At 38.8% G+C, this 24,245-nt stretch overlaps 1 protein-coding gene across 1 annotated transcript; it reads right to left on the bottom strand.

The window, feature by feature from the left end:
* Positions 1 to 2,676: 2,676 nt before the first annotated feature.
* Positions 2,677 to 7,299, bottom strand: LOC134574797 (piwi-like protein 4). The gene is made up of 2 exons (XM_063433867.1): positions 6,593 to 7,299; positions 2,677 to 4,289 (listed from the first exon to the last, which is right to left on the bottom strand). The coding sequence occupies exons 1-2, from the start codon at positions 7,297 to 7,299 to the stop codon at positions 2,900 to 2,902; spliced, it is 2,097 nt and encodes a 698-aa protein (XP_063289937.1). The 3' UTR covers positions 2,677 to 2,899.
* Positions 7,300 to 24,245: the final 16,946 nt, after the last annotated feature.

Raw genomic sequence — 24,245 nt, 5'->3', positions numbered from 1 at the left:
AAGTCTTCCGGGAATATAAAGTATGACCGACAAATTGCTTTAAATACTGAGAAATTAATATAATTTACTAGATGTAATAAATATTAATTACATTTTGCACGAGAGTGCAATGTTTATCACTGTGGTGCATTGCACCTGAATGGAAGATGGTCTGCTAAGCTAGACCTGATTGCTAGAGAGTTGGAGGATACTTTACATGTGCAATGGAGAAGGTTGCAAATTGTAGGTAGAAAGGAAAAGAATGGGAATTGGCTGAGGCAAATGGTGATAGAATTGCTAGATCCCTAGATAGAGTACACTGTGGGTATATTTAAAAATAATACATAGCTACAATAGCTGGTGGTAACAATAAATATCTGTTTGCTAACTCATGAAGCCTAAAGAACAAACTGGGAACGCTAACATCAGTTGCATATAATAATAAATATTAAGTATTGGATATTTATGAAAAGTGATTTAGCAATAATACATTTTGAATTCAAAGCATAGGATGTGACAGTAAAGAGCCAATAACCAGAATTCAACTATGGACTGTACATTTACCTTTATCTCATCAATATGGTGTCAGTCCTGATCTGGGCATTGGCAAAATTTGTCAGCATGTAGCTAAGTATTTTCCATTGGCTATTCTTGCACAGTTAGGAGTCTTGGGTGATACAGTGCCAATGCTGTTGCACTTTGCTATGATGGGATTGATGGCTATTTCCAGCAATTGTTTGTCCACATAGGTATTTCGGTGGAAAATGTTAATGTCTATACTTTAGTGCAGTGGTTCCCAACTCAGCGCTCAAGTATCCCGTAACAGTCCAGAATTTAGGGATTACCCAGTTGTGTATAAGAAAAAAAAAAAAAAACACTTTAGACATAACAGGGTAATCCCTAAATCCTGAACTAACAGAGGGTACTTCAGGACTAAGTTGGGAACCCCTGCTTAGTGCATTAGTGAACAGATACAGTAAAACACTTTAACCCCTTCAGGACGGAGTCAATAGTGTACGTTCTGATCAAAACAAAACGTAAACAAAAACTAGAATTTGCGCTATATGTCTGTTCACCCGTAGTTCCCCTCTTTCAAATTATATGCACCCACACTTATTATATATCATTTTGTTCAGGAGAAACAGGGCTTTAATTTATCATTAACTATTCATATATGGAACATCGTTTATTATGAATAAAAGTAAAAAAAATGTGAGAAAATATTTTTCCGTCTGACATTTTAACTGTGAATGTCATAATACTGCACATATAAAAAAATGCACATATTTATAATCAGCAATGTCTCACAAGTACAACAGTACCCCCCATTAACAGGTTTTATGTTGTTTTGGAAAGTTACAGGGTCAAATATAGAACATTCCATTTTCAAATTGAAATTTTCCAGATTAGTAATGTTACCTTTGAGACGGTGTGGTAGCCAAGGAATGAGAATTACCCCCATAATGGCATAGCATTTGAAAAAGTAGACAAGCCAAGGTATTGAAAGTGGGGTATGTTTAGTCTTTTTTAATAGCCACTTAGTCACAAACACTGGCCAAAGTTAGCGTTTATATTTGTTTTTGCGTGAAAAAAGCAAAAAAACTAATATTTGGCCAGTGTTTGTGACTAAGTGGCTACTAAGAAAGACTGGACATACCCCACTTGCAATACCTCGGGTTGTCTACTTTTGCAAATGGTATGCCTTCATGGGGGTAATTCTCATTCCTGGGCTACCATACGTTCTCAAAGGCAACATAACCAATCTGGCAAATTTCAATGTGAAAAAAATTAAATGCAAGCCTTATATGCAACTCTCTAACTTTCCAAAACACCATAAAACCTGTACATGGGGGGTACTGTTATTCTCGGAAGACTTCACTAAACACAAATATTAGTGTTTTAAAACAGTAAAACATATTACAACAATAATATATACCATAAAAGTGCTGTTCGCTTGTAAAAAATGCGAAAAACGTCACTTTTACTTAAAATATCATCGTTGTAATACAATTTACCAGTTTAATACACTAATATTTAAGTTCAGCGAAGTCTCCCGAGTAAAACAATACCCCCTGTGTACAGGTTTTATGGTGTCTTGGAGAGTTACAGGATCAAATATAGTGCTTGCGAATTAAATTCTCTGCACTTTCTCCCTATGTTGTCAGGCATGTCAATCAAATTGTAATTAATCAAATCACATAATTATGTTAAAATATTATTTAAATATACACATAGAATTTTAATATATATGCATTTATAGGTATTTAAATTCTACGTGTATACTAATGTAATCTTTTATGTAATTATATGTATTTATCTATATATATATATATATATATATATATATATATATTTGCGGTTATTTGTATTTTATATAAAGATAGATATATATAGAATGTCATTCTAAGTGTATTTTGTTACCAATATATATATATATATATATATATATATATATATTAATAACAAAATACAGTTAGAATGAAATTACATATGCATATATAATTTATATTAAATTTTGTTTCAATATTTTATTTATTTTATTATTTTATTATTTTATTATTTTAATTATACATATTTTTTTTTCAAACAAAAACATTTTAATAACAATCAGAATGTTCACCATTTTAGCATTTTTTTCTAACCAACTCAAAAGATGACTGACCTCAAAAGAGACTTATCATCTCGGTCCCTCCAAATGTTATTCACATCAGCCATGTTGATAGGTTCAAACCTGCCCTGATAACCATCTTTATTCAGGACTAATTAAGGAGTTAACGTCCACTCCATTATGTTTCTTTACCATGGTGTGTGAGCACCAAGACATCTTTATCAACAAGATTGCAATATCAGTTTAACAATTATAAAAAACGTAAATAAACAGAAAATATTCGCAATAATATTAAAAATATAAAACAACAGTTTAAAGGTAATACAGATTGTCTGAAAGCTCCAGACCGGGCTCTTTGTGAATACTCTGTCCCACGAGGAAGGTCAGTTTGTGGGCATACTGGCAGGGAGCGGGCACACGGATAATTCCTGGCCAGTTGTAGTAAAGGTGGCATAACTTGTACGTTAAACGTTGCATGTGATCTGGCTTCAAACAATTGTCATCAAACAGTACGTTGTAGTATGTGGGATTCACTGTCCCCTGACGAGCCTTCTGAGTTATTAAGTAGAAATCGTACCATTCAGGTCTTGTGGCTTCATTGTCCACTACAGTGCCAAGCTCTGGATTCTGGATTCCTCGGCTGGACACCTGGAAGAATCGTGTGATACACTTCTTCCTTACCACCACCACGGACATTTTAGGCCTGTAATTTGTGGAGACATCCTGGAAGCTGTTGAGAAGTTGAGGGATTTCGTAATCCACAACTAATTTCAGCTGCCCATCTCCCACACCATCTCGATAAACAATTATACGATTGGGTAACTCCTTGTTGTATTTATGCCACTTCTGGATGGCCCCTTTCATGCACACTTTCAAGCAATCGGCAAAATCTGATGTTTTCTGAATGATGCATCGTGAAAACCACCTTGTTAGCCTTGCATTGGTGCTGGCAACAAAACCCACCACGGAATGGCATTTATTTAATGAGTCCTTATTCACATCTATGCCAACCACCATGAGGGATTTAAGAGGGATCTTCACTGCCCAGAGCTCACCTCCAGTTTTGCAGATAATTTGCATGGCGATCTTGGTAGCCACACTCATAAGCATGTGCTGCTTGCTGAGAGTACGGCTTTGCACGCACTGGCTGGGTACCGGCTGATCCAAAGTTAAGAATTTTTTGATAGAATCATAGCAGTCTTTTTGGTTGGAGGGAAGCACGCACAGCACCAGCTGAAGTTGTGGATATGTGTTCTGCTGCAGGGCCCGCAGAAAATAAGCTGGGTTATCTTCCACTTGAACGACTTTGGGGTATTCTACTTTTAGCCCCATTCCCGAGCCCACTTTCTTGAGATTAAAAAGTAGATTCTGAGCCAAATCCTCATTACGGCGACTGCAAAGCATGAGCCAGTTTTCCAATGCTTGGGTGCTAATGATCCTTGAATCGCGAGTGTCCCTGGACCAATCAGCAGGGGACGCAGGTTGGTATATATTGTCCCTCATCATGATTTTCTCTGGTGGGATTATACGGCCAGTGAGAGAGACCTGCTTATCCAGATGCATGCCCCATTTCTCTAACTCGGAGTAGGCCGCTTGGGTTCTCTCAATGTTCTTTGTCAGCTTCAGCAACCTCTCCTGTCTACGCGGCAGATCTAATTGAGTTTCCAAAGACAGGTCCTTCATCAAGCGGAAATCTGAATCTCTACAAACCTTCCTCACACACCTCAACTCTAACGAGTGGGGAATTAAATTAACCTCCAACTATAGCAAATCATGTGTAAACTTTCTAGACCTAAACATCTATGTAGAGAACCAGACACTTAAGACTAAAACTTTCTTTAAGATCGTAGATGTTAACAGCTGTATATAGGACAACAGCTGCCATTATTCGCCGTGGCTACTCACTGCCCCTAGAGCTCAGTTGCTCAGAATAAGGCGCAACTGCACGGAGGATACAACATTTCATGAGCAGGCACAGATCGTTTTAGAAAATTTTAAAGAAAAAGGATATCAAGAAGACCTGCTGAATACAGCTTTTGACAAGGTTAAAGTAGAAGAGAGATCTTCTCTAATCAGATATAAGGAGAGAAAGGAAGCCAGAAATGGACCAGTGTTTGTCTGTGATTTCAACTGCAAAAGTAGACAATTCAAGAGAATCTTGAACAAACACTGTCCCATTCTAAGAAACGATGATACACTAAACTCTATCCTCCCTGAGAAACCCATTATAGTATATAGAGGAGTCCCAAGCCTAAACCGCACTTTAGTACATAGCCATATAAGAACCAAGGAACATGACCACTTTTTAAATAAATCAAAAGGCTCCTTTGGATGTGGCACTTGTGGTGCATGCAAGAACACACAAAATACAAAAAGACACATACAGACTTTTAAACACCCCAAAAATCCTAAACAAATTTTTAAAATAAAAGAATTAATCACATGTTACTCAAAAAAAGTAGTATATGTCATTACATGCCCTTGTGGTCTATTTTATGTGGGACGCACTATTCCTCAATGTACGTATACAGGAGCATATTAGAAATATTAAAAATGAATTTATAAAACATAGTTTATCAGCACACTTTCTGGAAAAACACAATAAAAATCCAGACAATATGAAATTTATGGGTATACACAAACTGACACCAAACTGGAGAGGGGAGGATCTTATTAAACGTTTGGGGCAATTAGAAATGAGATGGATTTTTAACTTGAACACACTGACACCTCATGGTCTTAATAATGACTTCGAACTCTGTCATTTTTTATAATTTATTTATGCACTTATATCACTGCCTCTACATGTGGTAGAGATTCCTTTTTACACATGTAGTTTTAATCCCTTTTGCACTAAAAGTATGAAGGTGTCAGATTCTAATTGTTTTATTATCCACTCACTATGGTTTTATCTGTTCTAACTGTTCTCGATGTATAGAATCTAGAATCCTTTATGTACTTTATCCTTAGACAGATGTAGTTCATCTGTATATTTAAACATAAACATATATGTATTTTTATGTTTAAGAATAGAATACACCTTTAAGATCGTTACAATATCTGGAAACACTCAATACTTGTTATATTTGGATCTAATAAGTTTTTATGTTGCCCTTATTCTTCTGCACTATATCCCTATGGGAGTATTACTTTCCTATTAGATCGCTGCCATCAAACAAAATGGCGCCAATGGACTTAACAGAAAATAGGACTTTACACTAGCGATACGTCATTTCCGGGTGACGAGATCAGTGCGACATCACTTCCGGTCGACGAAACCGGAACGAAAGGGAGACAATCATGGCTACAGCTGAAACGGAGCCGGAGGGCGCGAAACCATCCACCAATGAAACCCATAGACAGCATTTAAAAGAAGATAGGGAACCAAGAGAAAGACACCGATTGAAAAAGCCGACCAGGCGAAACGCGTCTCGGATCATCTCAGAAGTTTGGACATTCTTTATATATTTATACTATTTGTTGTTTTTATAGTGTTATACACATATTTTTATCAATAAATATACTTTTATTATTTATTATCTGTCCACCTGAGATTTTGATTAGTCTACATCTACAGTTCCCGCTTCAACTAAAGAAGGGTATGTGTCCTCTTATAGACACATCTGCTGAATAACTTAGAGCTAAGTCTGAGGCTCTATGCAAGGTGAGCATTTCCACTTATCTATCTGCACACACTGGTATCCGGAATTTATTGCACCAGATTTTGGTTTCTATCACACTTTACAGAGAGAAAAACGTAGAGAAACATCCTTTAAAGGGTCCGTGTCTCCTTAAGGACACGCCTGCTCGAGAGATCTGAGCCTGTCCTGTTTAGGCTCAGAACCACGTGAGTGAACCATTTTTTGGTTATTTCACTCAGATTGTACCCAACACTCTACACTATTGTATTTTATTCCCCCCTTAGGTTAACTGAGAGTCCCAAGGGGGGTAAGTCTTTATATAGCGCTCCACCTTACACTGGGTTTTGTCGTGTATAACACTAACTTCACCAGGAAATCTGAAAGTGCGCGACTTGTCAGCCCAGTTAAGTAGCAGAATTCTGGAAGCAGGTGAACAGCTTGTGGAGTGTCGGAGGTGTCAGTCTTCTTCATCTTCAGAGTGCTCACCAACATGGGCTGATGCAGATCCGTCAGGGATAGGTTATATTGCTGTTTGTAATAGTCAACATATGAAATCTCCTTTTTCTTAAACGTGTGTGTTGGGTTGGTAGACCAGTCAAAGTCATCAACTCGGTATGTTTTATTGTTGTATCTGGTTAACACAACTTGTCCCAGGACCTCTTTCTCACAGGCGTCAGTGAATCGCTCATGGGGAACTCGTGAGAACAATCCATTCATTAAATCGAGAACGGTTTCATTGCGGAGAACCTTGTGGCTGGCATCTGCGCTCATTACGACTTGATTCTCAAGCTTCATTATGGAGACAACAAACCCTGGCAACAGCATCAGTCTGTGCTGTGGAATATCCACTGGATCTGACGGACTATAGAAGTTCCGTCCAACCTGGTACATGGAAAGACTCTTAAGAATCTTCTTGAGGATAATGTTGAAAAACTGAATGCAGACTGGCGATCCTGGTGGCAGTTTATTTGTCAGCGTGACCGTTATTTTTACAAGTTCACCATTTTTGGTAGTACTGGAGAACTCTGTAACTTTATTTTGCAGCTTATTTTGCAGAATCCTCAATGTCATCTTCCAATTGGCTCACGACAGAGGATCCATTCCCACTGTCTGACTTTAATTTCTTGCAGGAGGGTTGGTTCGCCATTTTATCTTACTACTCCTAAAATGTCCTCTTCCCCAATTATACATATTTATATATAATATATATGTGTACATATATTATATATAATATATATATACATATTATATATATGTAACGTCATTCTAAGTGTATTTTAATAGTAATATATATACTTATATTAATATTAAAATACACTTTGTATGACGTTACATATATATAATATATATATATATATATATATATATATATATATATATATTTTTTTTTTTTTAATTTATTTTTAAACTTGTCTAATTTTATTTTTTTATTACTTCCCACCAGCAGGGGGACTGTCTGATATTTCAAACAGTCCCCCTGCTGGCAGATCCATAGCCAGCTATAGGGGGCCTCATTTGCCGGAGGGGGGCTGCCTGGGCTATCAGGCAGCCCCCCAGAAGAGGATCGTGGCGGAGGTGAGTACAACTCTCCTCCAGGGGCTCAAAGCCGTTATGGCGTTCCATGCCGCCGCAACGGCTTTAAAGCCCTTTTAATGCGGGACGGCATGGAACGCCGTAACAGCGTTAACCTCCCTGGCGGTATTCCTGAGCGTGACTCGGGGTTAATTTTCGCTGCCAGAAGCGGTAACCCCGAGTCATGCTCGGGGTAGATAACAGAGCTGGCAGTTTCCAGCCCCCGGAGGTAAGATGTACTTACCTCCGCCGCGATCCGCTTCGGGAGGACTGCCTCACAGCCCAGGCAGCCCTCCCACGGCAAATCAGGCCCCCGGGGGCCATGTGATCGCTCTCAAAGAGCGATCACATGGCCCTCTATAGCTGGCTGTGGATCTGCCAGCAGGGGGACTGTTTGAAATATCAGACAGTCCCCCTGCTGGTGGGAAGTATAAAAAAAAATAAAAGACAAGTGTAAAAATGAATTAACCCCTTAAGGACACATGACATGTGTGACATGTCATGATTCCCTTTTATTCCTGAAGTCTGGTCCTTAAGGGGTTTTATATATATATATATATATATATATATATATATATATATATATATATATATATATATATATATATATATATATATAATATGTATATATATTATATATATATAATAGATGTACATATATATATTATATATAAATACGTATAATTAAAATAATAAATAAATAAAATAAATAAAATATTGAAACAAAATTTAATATAAATTATATATGCATATGTAATTTCATTCTAACTGTATTTTGTTATTAATATATATATATATATATATATATATATATATATATATATATATATATCGGTAACAAAATACACTTAGAATGACATTCTATATATATCTATATATATATATATATAATACAAATAACCGCAAATATATATAATCTGGCAAATTTCAATTTGAAAATGGAATGTTCTATATTTGACCCTGTAACTTTCCAAAACAACATAAAACCTGTTAATGGGGGGTACTGTTGTACTCGTGAGACATCGCTGATTACAAATATGTGCATTTTTTTGCAGTAAAACAGTATTATGACATTCACAGTTAAAATGTCAGACGGAAATGCAAATTTAAAAAAAAATCTTATTTTCTCACATTTTTTTTACTTTTATTCATAATAAATGATGTTCCATATATGAATAGTTAATGATAAATTAAAGCCCTGTTTCTCCTGAACAAAATGATATATAATAAGTGTGGGTGCATATAATATGAAAGAGGGGAACTACGGGTGAACAGACATATAGCACAAATTCCAGTTTTTGTTTACGTTTTGTTTTGATCAGAACGTGCACTATTGACTCCGTCCTGAAGGGGTTAACTTCTCCTTGCGATCCAGCGATGTCCCCGCGCTGTGATTGCCGGTGAGAGCCCCGGCGGATGCCTCCATCTGACTTCCTGCTTCCGTCTCTGTGAGCCGCAGAGGCTCATGGGGGCGGAACTGGGCGGGTAATTCAAATGCAAAAAAATGGTACCGCTTTTGGTACAAAATTCCTGACATAATCATACCGCCAGGGAGGTTAAGGGGTAAAAAACAAAAAAAAAAACAAAGACAGAAGATTTGCAATTCTCAACAAACTGTGGCATAGTTGAACACATCTAGAGTACTTCCAATTATGAGTGCAGACCAAAGCCTGTCAAATGCCTTTATAGTCTATTGATGCCCTGAGTTTGTTATGGGTTTCTCTTTAACCTTGGTAATTTTGGTAACTTAACAGCAACTCTCTCACTGACATCTACTAGGAAAAATGTAAATTCAGTATCCCAAGTTCTGCTTAGTTCTTATTTTCTGGCCCCAAAACAGTGCTGTGATATATTATTTACAGTATCCATTTCAAACGTATAAATGCTATAAAGATCATATTTGTTGGTTTTGTTTACATTCTTATCCCAATCTGTAATTTGTGTACTGAGAAAAAAAATGTGGTTTGTCCCAATCAATTCATCAATAAAAATAAAATAGCTTTTAGTGATTTGGGTTTTATCTAAGTAGCAGTTCAGTTTGAGCAAATTTTGCCCATGCAATCATTTTGGGAAAAAAAAAAAATCAGACAGACATAAATTGTGGGGAAATGTGTACTGCAAAATATACTGATCATAACATTGAAACCAGATGACAGATGAAGTGAACACATTGATTATATGGTTACAATAGCACCTGTCAACGGGTGGGATATATTAGGCAGCAAGTGAACCATCAGTTCTTGAATTTCATGTGTTCGAAGCAGGAAAATGGGCAAGAAAAAAAAAGATCTGAGTGACTTTAACAAGGGACAAAGAGTGATGACTGGGTCAGATTATCTCCAAAATGGCAAGTCTGGTGGGGTATACCCAGTATACAGTGGTTAGTACCTACAAGTGGTACATGAAAGGACAACTGGTGAACTTGCATCAAGGTCATGAACGCCCAAGGTCTGTTGATGCTACTGTAGCACAGATTGATGAAAAACTTAGTGCTAGCCATCATATTGATATATATGATATTGCAGAAGGTCTTGATGGTAAGGTATGTCTTCTTGCTGATGATACCAAGAAATGTAGCAGGGTTGATGTTCCTGGAGGGTTAAGTCAAATAGCAAATGATTTAGGTAAACTAGAAAAATGGTCAGAGCTGTGACAGCTGACATTTAATGTGGAAATGTTTCTATATAAAGGTGTCAGAGCATACAGTGAATTATAGTTCGCTGCAAATGAGGCTGCTAAGCCAAAGACTGGTCAGAGTGCCTAGGATGGCCCCTGTCCAATACAGAAAGCTCCTAAAATGGGCATGTGAGCATCAGAACTGGACCAAGGAGCAATAAAAGGAGGTTCCCTGGCCTGAATATTCACATTGTGTGTGTGTGTGTGTGTGTGTGTCATTTACCTGGGAAAGAGATGGCAGCAGGATGGGAAGAAAGCAGACCGGCAGAGACATTGTTATGCTCTGGTCAATTTTCTGCTGGTAAATCTTGGTGCATTTTGATGTTACACTGAAATGTACCACCTACCTAGCGTTACCTAATAGCAGTGACCTCTTTCAGCAGGATAATGCACAGTGCCACACTGCAAAAAGCATTTAGGAACGGTTTGAGGGCCATGACAAAGTGTTAAAGGTGTTGCCTTGGCCTCCAAATTCCCCAGATCTAAATCCACCTCACAATTTACTGGACGTAAAAGACCTGCTGCCAATGTCTTGGTTCTAATTACCACAGGGAACATTCAAAGGTCTTGTGGCACCCATACCTCAATGCATCAGAGCTGCTTTGGCAGAACAAGGGGGAACTACATGATGTGAGGCAGATGTTGTGGCTGATCAGTGAATATACATAATATAGCTACTATGCATATATTTTACACTACACCGGCAAATGCATTTTGCTGCCAATTGGTCCACAGATCAAGTAAGCAGAAGTAATAGAGGGGAAAACAGAGTAACAGTAAAAAACTATATGACAAATATATAATATATAAACATAGATTTGTGTTTTACTGCTCCTCTTTTTTTCCCTCTGTTCGTTACTAGTTCTCATATGATTGTGAACCAAGGAAAACTCAGTGTACTGCAAAATATATACGTAATATGTAATACAAGTATACACAATTTGCAAAAAAACATAAATTTTACTTACCGTAAATTTATTTTTCCTGAAGATTAGAGGCAGTGCTTATACCACAGGGATTTCTAATCTGGAGGGAAAAAACAGGCAGGCAAATCTCCAAACTTTTAAACCCTCCCCTAATTACCTCCTTTCCAATAAGTAGCAGCTCCTCCTGAACATACTCAGAAAATACATAAGCCAAATAGCTGCAAAATTACTGAGTTTATTAGAAAAAGGGGCGGGAATTGTAGCACTGCCTCTAATCTTCAGGAAAAAGAAATTTACGGTAAGTAAAATTTATGTTTTTCCCTTCAGATTAGAGGCAGTGCTTATACCACAGGGATATAATAAAGCAGATCCTGAGGGCGGGTTTCATTTCACTACTGCTTGAAGCACCTTACGCCCAAAAGCTGCATCCTCCGAGGCCAGTATGTCCAACTTGTAGTGTCTTGAGAACGCATGGAGAGAGGACCAAGTAGCTGCTGAACAAATCTGAGAAGGAGAAGCAGCTGCTCGCAGAGCCCATGCCGTAGAAACAGCTCTAGTAGAATGGGCCTTTATAGGGCCTGCAATTTCAGTGCCACTCTTGGAATATGCCAACAGAATACACTCCTTCAGCCATCTAGCCAGTGAACTCTTTGAAACCTTCATACCTTTTCTTGTGCCCTTGAACAAGACAAAAAGACTGTTATCCTTCCGGAAGGATTCCGTAGCTTTTAGATATTGCAAAAGACATCTCTTTACGTCTAGGCAGTGAAATTTACTTTCCAAGGCATTAGACGGATTCTGACAAAAAGTCGGCAACACAACTTCTTGGTTGACATTCGCAACAGATAAAACTTTAGGGATGAATGAAGGGTCGAGCTTTAGAACCACCTTGTCCTGATGAAAAATCAAAAAAGGAAAATTCGCCCGAAGAGCTTGGATCTCACACACTCTTTTAGCTGATGTGATAGCCACCAAAAAAAATGTTTAACGAAATAATCTTCAGGGACGCTTCCTCCAATGGTTCAAAGGGTGGCTCACAAAGCGCGGAAAGGACCAAGTTTAGATCCCAGGGAGGACAGGTTTCCCTAACATAGGGCACCAAACGTGTCAGAGCTCTGAAGAACCTTGAAATCAGAATATTTGAGGCCAAGCATCTGAGGGAGAAGAAACGGATAGCAGAAACTTGTAATTTCAATGAAGCAGGTTTAAGACCTTTTGCAAATCCCATCTGAAGGAAACTTAGAATCTTCTGGATGGACGCGGAAACAGGGTTGACTTTAAACCTACAACACCACTGACAAAATATCTTCCAAATCCTAGCGTAGATCCTCGAAGTAGATTCCTTGTTAGTTGCCAACAAAATTTTTATAACTTCAGGATCCAGACCTTTACTCTCTAAAATCTGGAGTTCAGAAACCAGGCCGTCAATTGGAATCTCCGAAGGGTCGGAAGAGGCACCATGGAGTCCTCTAGAATTTCTTCCGATAGAGGAAGTTTCCAAAAAGTGGCCCCTGGAAAGTTCAGAAGAACCGAGAACCAACTTCTTCTTGGCCACCAGGGCCACCAGATAATCCTTATTTTTTCCAGCTTTATTTTTTGAAGTATTCTGGGAATAAGAACTACTGGCGGGAAGATATATGCCAGGTTGAACTTCCATGGTACTGACAGAGCATCTATGATATCTGGCTTATCTGCTGGATTTAGGGATGCAAAACGTCTTGTCTTCCTGTTTATTCTGGAGGCCATCAGGTCTATTTCCGGAACACCGAAGCGGTCTGTAATGAGCTTGAAAATTCTGCATGACAGGGACCAATCTGTTTGCTTCAAATGATGCCGGCTCAGGGCATCTGCCACCACATTGAATTTTCCTAAAATGTGAACTGCTGAGATCGAAATAAGGTGAACTTCTGACCACAGCATGATCTTTGAACATAGACTTTCCAATTTTGTTGATTTTGTACCTCCCTGTTTGTTCAAATATGCCACTGTTGTTCGATTGTCTGAACGAATCGGAATATGTTGATCTTTGATGAGAAACTGAAATGCCAAGAGCGCCATCCATACGGCCTTTAATTCCCTGAAGTTTGAGGAATTTCTCATATCCTTCTCTTGCCAACACCCATGCTTCTTTATGTCTCCCAAATGGGCCCCCCAGCCCAGTGCAGAGGCGTCTGTTGTTATTATAGTGAAGGACTTCATCTGGAATGAAAGACCTGCGTGCAGGAATCGAGAAGAGGTCCACCAATGCAGACTTCTCAAAGTTAGATTGTTGAACCTCATAAGCCCCTCTAGGCCGAGTTCCTGTCGATTCCAGACTTGCAGAATGTTTCTCTGTAGAGGTCTCATTCTGGCTTTAGCCCAACCGACTGCCGGGATTGAGGCTGTAAACAGACCCAGTAAGCACATGGCTTCTCTGATCGAAAAAACACCTTTTTCTCTGAGGTTCCGGATTAATCGCTTGATCTTTAGTTTCTTCTCTTCTGGCAGGAACAACTTCATAGCGATAGAATCCAAAATTAGACCCAAGAACTGAATCCTTTGAACTGGCACTAGTTCCGATTTGTTGAAATTTATTAGCCAGCCATGATTTTCCAGCATTTTTATAGCTGTCCCCAGGTCTAACTGTAGCTGATCTTGTGACTCTGCAATCAACAGCTAGTCGTCCAAATAAGGAATGACAGAGATGCCCATACCTCTTATAAAAACTGAGACGACTACTAGAAGCTTTGTGAATACTCTGGGCGCCGATGACAGGCCGAAAGGCAGTGCTCTGAATTGGTAATGTCTGGTTACCGATTGGAAGCACACAGCAAACCTTAGAAGACTTTTGCTGGATTCTGCTATGGGTACATGAAGATAGGCATCTTTTAAATCCAGGGACGCAAACCAACTTTTTGGATGAATAAGCAGAGTAGCTGATTTTACTGTTTCCATGAGGAATTTCTTTTTGATAATACACCTGTTTACGGCTTTTAGGTCTAAAATGGGTCTGAACGAGCCATCTGGTTTTGGCACCAAGAAAAGCCTTGAATAGGTGCCTTGATGTCTTTCCTTTAGAGGAACTTCTTCCACCACTCTTTTTTGTAACAGACTTGATACTTCTCGCATCAGAGAGAGTTCCATATCTAGAGAATGAACCTCGGAACATAGAAACATTTTCTTTGGGGTTTGTGATAATTCTAGAGCGTACCCATCCTTTATCACTGCGAGGACCCAGCTATCTGATGTTGTCTTTTTCCAGTGATCTAGGAAGTGACTCAACCTTCCTCCCACTGGCCTGGCGTCATAATTTTTTATTTCTCTTGTCTGTAAATCTTTCCTTTTTCCTATAATCAAAGGCTCTTTTATGTTGACCCCTGAAATAGGTTCTACGAAAGGAACTTCTAAATGAGGGAAGCGTCTCCGATTTCCGACTTCTAAACTGCTTCCTATGTGACTCCGGTAAAGCTTTTCTTCCTTCCTTCATCTGTTTTAACAGATCATCCAATTTCGAGCCGAACAGTCTTCCTGGTTCAAAAGCTAATTCACACGGTGAATTTTTAGATGCCGCATCTGCTGACCAATTTCTAAGCCAAAGTGCTCTTCTGGCGACTGTTGAAATACCCATATTCTTGGCCGATAATTTCAGGCTTTCTGCAGAGGCATCTACTAAAAAATCAGCTGCCATCTTGATATTTTTTAACTGTTTTACCGGATCTTCCTTTGCTTCTCCCGTATAGACCTTTTCTAGCTCTTCCAACCATAGTTTTTGGGCCTTGGCAACGGATGCCCCCGCAATCAAAGCTTTAGCTTGGGCTGCTGAAGATATAAACAACTTTTTTAAGGAGGAGTCCATGCGTTTTTCCATGACATCCTTCAGCCCGCTTGAGTTCCCAATCGGTAATGTAGTCTTCTTTCCTATTTGAGCAATAGGAACGTCCACTACAGGGACTGTATCCAGCTTACAGTCCTGGTCCGCTTCTATGGAAAAGAGAGTTTTAAAATGTTTAGAAATAAACGGCTTGTGGCTCGGGAATTTCCATTCTTTTAAAATCAACTCCTTAATCTGTGGGTGAAAAGGAAACATTTTGGACTTTTTTCCTGTTTCCTCAATCTCAAAAATGCACTGCACTTCTTTAATCAATTTCCCAATGGCTTCTTCTGGGAATGCAAATTCCTCATCTGATGAGTCACTACCGGAATTTTCGCCATAATCAGAACCACTAGTTCCTGAACTTGTATCGGAAACTTCCCAAGATCTCAGTCTTTTCTTAGAATGTTTTACAATCTGTGAATCCTGGGCAACCGAAGCCTGGACTGACTGCAATGCTGCCGACTGCATATCCACAAATGATTGCTGCATACTCTGTTGCAACCAGCTGAGAAATGTGGACATTTCTGTTCTTTTTGCTTCCTCTGAAGCTTCTTTTGAACACAATGAGCAAAGTTTCTTTTTACAACCATCTGGCATAGGTTGGCCACACACAGAGCACATTAAATGCTTGGCTTTTGATGTACATTTCCCCTTCTCAGCAACTTTATCCAGATTTTCAGGATTAGACATACTGGGAACAGAAAACAAGAAAGGGAAAATAATCAAAATTTTCTCCTTAAAGATTCAGGCTAAAACCATTTAAAATAAAAACTTAATCAGTCTTACCTTAAATGGCCTGAGAGTGTGTTGGAGGGCAGGTGAGAAACACACTTTGCAACCGTTCTGAGAGCTCCTGGCAAACAGAGGTTGTTGCTGGTAAATTGCTCCTTTTAAGTCCTGTAAGCCAAACCAAACAGCAAGTTCAAATTTGGCGCCTGAATCAAGGTTCGCATTGCGCATGTGCATAGCGCTCTGCGACTCCCTGGTGGAACGCAACGCAACCTTTGCGTGCGTTCCACCGACAAGACCTCCCAGCCGACGCACGCCTGCGTCCTTCGTCAGACCGGCACCTGGCACGGCAAGGGACGGCATAAGAAAAAGGCAGAGACCACGCCGTCCGGCGTGTGAAACGCTACTTACCCGAACATAAAGGAAGCAGAGCCTCCCGAGCCTCAGCCCTTCTCACCTGCTTCCTGGAGAACCTTCTGTCTAACCTCCCCTGCCGAAGGCAGGCAAAGAACTGGGTATGTTCAGGAGGAGCTGCTACTTATTGGAAAGTAGGTAATTAGGGGAGGGTTTAAAAGTTTGGAGATTTGCCTGCCTGCCTGTTTTTTCCCTCCAGATTAGAAATCCCTGTGGTATAAGCACTGCCTCTAATCTGAAGGGAAAAAATAAATATATATACACAAAATATATAAATATAGATTTTTTTTGTCACAGACTCCTTTTTTTAATGGCTGTCCCCTAACCATTATTCGTCCATTTTTGGCTCTATAGACTTAACTCCAAATTATGACACAAAGAAAAAAGGTTGTTCATCCCTCGTTTAATTTGTTTCATAATTTAACCATATAACAATTCAGACTTATGTAATTTGGACAATTCTGAGATCTCCCAAAACTCTGCTAAACTGAAATGTGTTTGAAACCAAATGTTCAAGTCTAGAATTTATAGCTGCAGTTTTGTTTATAATTTTGTTTGGAAATATAAGGTTTTCAGTATGGCAAAAAAAAAAAAAAATCATCTATTGTATCAACTGATTGATTTTATATTTACTTCAAATTTGAGACTTTACATTAGAAATACATACAAAGTAGGTTTGACATTATATCAACGTACACATAAATAATACATGAATATATAATGAGTTGAATAATCCCATAGAAAATAAGGATACAAGTGTGCAATTTTCTAGAAGTACCCATAATTTAATCAGATCCCTCCCTCCAGTAATTGAATGAAAAAATATATCAGAATGTGATTTCTCCATTGGCAGCAAGATGTCCAATTTAAATTTCACATTAACATTTTATCGGAGTGATGTAATCACTTGTCAGATATATTCCTCTTGTATCCACATGAACCATGTGAAATAATATTGCATTCTCTACTTAGTACGTGGTTTTGCATGGTTCAGACTAAAATATACAAATTAAGTGTCTGTTTGATTTGTGGAGGATATGAAAGAACAGCTTCTTGCAATGTAGAAGCCAAGCTGCATAATATAAAAATCATAATTAAATGAAGAATTAAATTGCAAATGCCGGCACTGAAATTGTTACCATTACCCAAAATGCAGTACTGGTTTGCCTTCACCAAAAATGATGCCATGCCTACAGGGATGCTTGCTAAATCAACCTCACCAACAACATTGCAAATCACCAGGTGCATTTTGAAAAACCCAATGTACTATTCCATTTTAAGCACATGTTAGCTGTTCCTATAACTGCATTCTTCTGGACAGAGATCTCCCACCTGGAATCTGTTGAAGTTTATTTATTCACCATCTTTTATGTTCCTTCTTCCTGATGCTATGGTGACTCGATCACTGCAGTCTTTCATTCCTTCTATATATATATATATATATATATATATATATATATATATATATATATATATATATATATATATATATATATATATATATATATATATATATATATATATATATATATATATATATATATATATATATATATATATATTTCTCACCCCTCCTGGGTGGTAGGTTTATACCTTATTCTCGGGTCCTCTACCAGAGGCCTGGGAGTTTGAATGTTCTGCCCAGTATCTTAGCTGTTCCTAGTACTGCACTCTTCTGGACAGCAATCTCAGATGTCCCACTTGGAATCTGTTGAAGCCACTCCCACAACTTGGGAGTCACAGCCCCGAGTGCTCCTATCACAAATGGGACTACTACTGCCTTCACTTTCCACATCCTTTCTAGTTCTTCTTTCAGTTCTTTGTATTTTTCCACCTTCTCATGTTCATTCTTCCTGATGTTATAGACACTGGGTATTGCCACATCCACCACAACTGCAGTCTTCCGTTCCTTGTCTACCACCATGATGTCGGATTTGTTGGCCAGAACTTGCTTGTCTGTCTGGATCTTGAAGTCCCACAAGATCTTAGCCCTGTCATTCTCGACTACCCTTTGTGGTATCTCCCATCTGGACTTAGGCAGGTCCAATCCATATTCTGTGCAAATGTTTTGGTACACAATCCCAGCAACTTAAACTATTGTTTAAGAAGTGCCTTAAAACCCATCTCTTTAGAAATGTTTATGGCCTCCCAGAGTGACCTCTACCTTACATACCTGTCTCTTGCTTTCTCTTAAAGGGCAGCACTCTACTCTCTCCTCCAGCTCTGCTTCACTCCTACCTAATTTGATTACCATTTCCTGTCCTATTGTGCTTTATACCCCATCTCCTATAGCCTGTAAGTTTGTTTGAGCAGGGTCCTCTTCAAAATATCGTTCCTGTAAGGATTCTTAAATTATCCCATTTATAGTTAAATCCCCCCTCTTATAACATTGTGAAGAGCTACGGAATATGTTGGCGCTATATAAATGGCAATAATAAATAAATTAACTTGGTTGGGTCTCTCTGTGTATGCTGTTCCTGCTAACATCTTGCATCTGGCTACAAGGTGCTGGACTGTCTTAGAGGTCTCTTTGCACAGTTTGCACCTTAGGTCTTGCTTGGTGTGGTAGACTCCAGCTTCTCTTGATCTGGTGCTGAGTGCCTGTTCCTGTGCTGCTAGGATTAGTGCCTCAGTGCTGTCTTTCAGTCCTGCATTTTCCAACCACTGGTAGGATTTTGTCAAGCGAGCCACATCCACTATCTGCCAGTGGTACACCCCATGGAGAGGTTTATCTTGCCAAGGAACCTCCTCTTTTTCTGCATCCTCTATCTGTTGAAGTCTCAGACATTCCCTTAGCAGTTCATCTTTTGGAGCCATCTTCGTGATGTACTTGTGGATGCTCTGTGTTTCGCCCAGGACTGTGGCCTTGACACTAATCAGGCCCCAGCCTCCTTCCTTCTGGCAGGTGTACAGTCTCTGGGTGCTGTATTTCCGGTGGAATCCTCCATTCATAGTAAGTAGTTTCCTGATCTTAACATCCATGGTGACTACTTCTTCTCTTACTATTACACTTGATAATGAGAGGCAGGGAAAAATGTCTAACAAACATATGCTGCCTTTTTTACTTAAAGATAATTTAGGGAGGGATCAAATATGTTTAGCCTTTGTTAAGCTTGAGCTGTGCCTGCAGATTGACGCTTTTCATAACGTTTTAGATTTGACACATGATGACTGCCCAACTGAAAATTATTTCTCATAATGTCAAGGGTTTGAACCATCCACATAAGAGACGTATGGCGCTCCAAGACATGCATAACTCAGAAGCAGCAATTGTATGTTTCCAAAAAACTAATTTTTGCGAACGTAACCCCCCTCAGTTAAAATCTCAGAAATATCCTAAGGCATTCCACGCTTATTCTCCTTATAAATCAAGAGGTGTTGCTATTTATTTTCATGGGTCCATTTTGGACATTTCCACTGAGGGGTGTACTCACTTTTGCTGCCATCGGTTTAGACATTAATTGCTGTGTGTTGAGTTATTTTGAGGGGACAGCAAATTCACACTGTTATACCGGCTGTACACTTACTACTTTACTTTGTAGCAGAGTGTCATTTCTTCAGTGTTGTCACATGAAAATATGTAATAAAATACATAAAAACATGTGAGGAGTGTACTCAATTTTGTGAGATACTGTACGTACATACATACATACATACATACATACATACATACACACAGTTTTAAACCATTATCTTTATGAAAAATATAACTTTGAAAGTTCAGTAGAAAATATTTGGCTGGCTCACATTTGAGGACAGTAAAGCACAGCTAAAAGAGAAAGGAAAATACTGGCTAACCTAGGTGACAGAGGTTATACTGTAAAAAAAAAAACTGTATACTTTTTATCTTTAGGGAACTAGACGATATTAAGAAATAAATAAATGACCTCCACATAGGGATCATAGCTTTCCACCTGAAATAGATTAAAACTAATACATTGCACCATGGGAAAAAAAGCATCAACCATACTGGAGGCCAAATTAAAGAAAGGGACATAACAAAAAAAAAAAAAAAACTACTTTTTGATTCAAGGGAAAACAGTATATTTGTAAAGTTTTTGCAGCCTATTATAGCAGGCTATGTAATAAGAGTTGACGATCAGTGTCATGAGTGTTTTTCACAATATTTTTTTTTTAATATATATATATATATATATATATATATATATATATATATAAAATATATGTAGTAATTAAATTAATAGTAAATAATTAATAGTAATGGCATTGTTATGTAAATGTAGCAAATATGTTCTTGATAAATTTGAATTCTTGTCATGTGGTAAATTTGTGGTTTGGACTTTTATGGATTTAACATCTAAATTGTACATGGGTGTTTAAAACAATTATGGAATAATTGTGGCAATTGGAACTTGGAGAGTGAGTATAAATTTAGGAGGAAGATCTAGTGATGTAGAGCTTTGGCAAAACCGCATGGGAGGGGCGAAACGCATCAGCGATTACGTACAGTATTAAGTTTAGACTCCAGCACATTAGCTTAAACTGTTTGAATTGAAACACCAACCTGAAACCGAAGGCTTGAGGGGACATGAGCAGTTGAAAGGGGAAAGAGAATTTGGCACAGCCAATTTAAATTTTAAAAGTTGAAAAGTTTCATACTCAGACACAGTTAGTAGGTAAATAAAAACATGCATGGTCCCACAAACTCTCATGTAAGAGTTTCCAATTTTTTTTAAAAAGTGGTTTAAATAAATTAAATTATACCATCATTGCTTTTTATGTTTTATGTATGTATCTTTTTTCCACATGCTAATTGAAAAAGTGTTGATGGACACAAGATTTTAAAGTAACTATAAGAAAACGGTTATTTTGCTAGTGCTAAGGTGCACTTGCATGAAGCATTTTGTACAGATTCAAGGACATATATCAGGAGGTTTTAATTGCTTTTTAGCACTTGTTCATTGTATCACGGATTGCTTTTGCTGTGGAGTATTACACTAGTGTTTTTAAAACTACTGTTTATGTAATTGTCCACCAGCACCTATACATTCTGTTTGTTTATGTGCTAACTTTTTGGTTTGCTGAGAGTGTATTGGGGTGATAGACAAGGTGTTTTTGGTAGGTTTTGTTTTGGATATCTGTTGTAGTTATAGGTTTTTTAAAGTGGATATATGGGGGCGGAGCCTAACCGCGGAACAGAGCAGACGCCATGCTGCTGAGCTCCGACAATACTGCACAGAATACCTCAAATATCTGCCAAAACATGCATCCGTGCTGGATTAAACTGATCCAGACGGTTACCGGACAACTCCACCTCCTGATAGATGCCCTTTCTGTTCGGCCCGGGCACGAAACGGCCGCGCCACAAGGTAGGGGCCTATATCACCCCATACCTCCTCAGTTCGGGACCCGGCATAGCCCGCACGGAGACCTGGGACACCCCCACCCAGCCTGGGACCCCACAACGGTGCCCACAAATCTCCACACAAATGGGACGGAGGTCGCAGAAACAGACAGACCTGGCCTCTGTGCAGGAATCCATTCAAAGCCTCCACCAATTCCAAACCTCTATCCCTGCCCAAATCATGCTACTAGAAGACAAAAGCAGGCGCTGCAACATTAAGATTCGGGGCGTCCCCGAAACGATCCCCGCAGAGGAATTACCCTATTATTTCAGGCGCTTAATGTCCCACACTCCTTCCTCCAACTCAAGCTAAAAGAATCTTGTTTGATGGAGTATACCGCATAAATAAGTCTCCACAAGCTCCAGCTACAGCGACACGAGATGTTATAGCTCGATGCTCATCTCTGCAAGACAAGCGGACCATAATGCAGGCCTTACGGGACAAGATGCCCTACAGTTTTGAGTCAACACAACTTACCATCTACCAATACGTGACGAAAGCTACCCTACAATGGCGCAGAACTCTCCGAGCGACCACAAGCATGCTGCGAGAAGCAGGCATACCTTACCGCTGGACAACGCCGCGGTCCCTCTCGGCCACACATAATGGAGCTGTACCGAGGATCACAACTCCTCAAGAGGCTCCTCCTTGGCATTCTGGGCCTCACCCCACCACCGCCGGAAAACCCAAGACAGTCCACCACCCCAGCTTGGGGCCCCAACACAATTGTGCCTTTTGTACCAGGCAGGAGATGGGACTCAGGAATGGGAACCTAAATGCAGACCCATATATGGCACAGATGTTTAATATCTCATACTGTTTAATTTCTCTTACTGTTTTACTATTTATGTTCTGAATACATGCAGTTATGTTAGGCTATATGTTTGTAACACTGGTTACACTATACCCAGGAGACAGCTCAGCATATGGACATGGTCCCGTAAATGACCAGTGGCATGGCACCACAACTAGCTCTATCCGCCCAGCCTCAACTCAATGCACACGCCCTCCCCCCCACTGGCCCCAAGGTTAGGGGCACCACCTCACCTGAGCCCAGACCGAGTACATCCAGACACCAAACCAACCATCACCACACAAGTACCAAAATGAAGCCCTCGGTCCCCAAATCTCTCATGACACTCGGTGACATAAGATCACCCACGCCTCCACACTCTGACACACAGTGGGCTCAGGAACATAACACCCTACTGGGTCAAACAGATTATAGGCAAACACCTCTTTCACACTGTGCCATCGCCAGCAAGGTTAGGTCCTAACCAAAACAGTGTGACCGCGATGAGATGCCTAGTTATTACGCAACTCTATATTAAGTTTCCGACCTTTACTCAAGCGACATAAGTATCTAGGAAATGCATTTGCTTTAACTAAACCTCTGTCCAAACCAATACCAGGCTCTCAAAATTGTGACTTCTCTCATTAACCATCTAATTTTAGTGTATCATTTGATACACTATACCAGGCTGTTTTTTATGCCTCTGTTATATAGGTATTGTTTATACTGGTAAATATAACCACTGGATGAATATCCACTTTTTTTTTATTATTATTCTTTATTTTTGCAGTGCATAGGTAGGTTAACAGACTTAAGTTGACATTTTGACATATAGCAAGATCATTAGATTAAGAGGTAGATTGTCGGAAATTTTCATAAACACAGTACTTTTTTTTTTTTGAGAGTAACAAGAAAAATCACGTTGAGAAATATGCATGGTAGATATTTCTCAACGTTATTTTTCTTGTTACTCTTATATTTACCAGTATAAACAATAACTATATAACAGAAGCATAAAAAACAGCATGGTATAGCGTATCAAATGATACACTAAAATAAGATGGTTAATGAGAGAAGTCACAATTTTGAGAATCTGCTATAAGTCATCTCTAAGCTATTTAGGCATCCCCTTAACTTTTTAAAAGTCAATCCCCTACCCAATTGAGAGTTTTAACTAGGGGTTTTAAATTTTACCTAAATTACCCTGTAGATAAATGTAAAGCCTATTTAGATATTAATTATTTTATTAGGGATTTATGTGTAAAAAATGTTTTAATAATGAGTAATTTTTTTACATTTAGAAAATGTAAGTATGTCTTTGAATATACACAATATTCAAAACGATGATGGACCAAGTATTTTGCAAACCTTTTGGGAGAAAGGCATAAATGTGAATTTATTAGATAAAGGTAAATATTCATTTTTATGTGCAGAAAATCCTAGGATCCCAGTTATTTATGTGCTATTTAAGCTTCATAAAGACACAATTAATCCTCAAGGTAGGCCTATCATGCCAGGCATTAATTCAGTTTTATCTCCCCAGTCTCAATAGATCAACACACATTTACAACACATAGTTAAAAAAAAATGTCCATACTACCTACAGGATTATATTAGCCTTTTAAATATTTTACAGAATTTGCAATGGCAAGACAAATATTTTTTAGTTCCATGTGATGTAACCAGCC

The sequence above is a fragment of the Pelobates fuscus genome, chromosome 10, assembly GCF_036172605.1.
Source record: "Pelobates fuscus isolate aPelFus1 chromosome 10, aPelFus1.pri, whole genome shotgun sequence".
NCBI lineage: Eukaryota > Metazoa > Chordata > Amphibia > Anura > Pelobatidae > Pelobates > Pelobates fuscus.
This window is presented reverse-complemented; position numbering and strand designations above follow the sequence as displayed.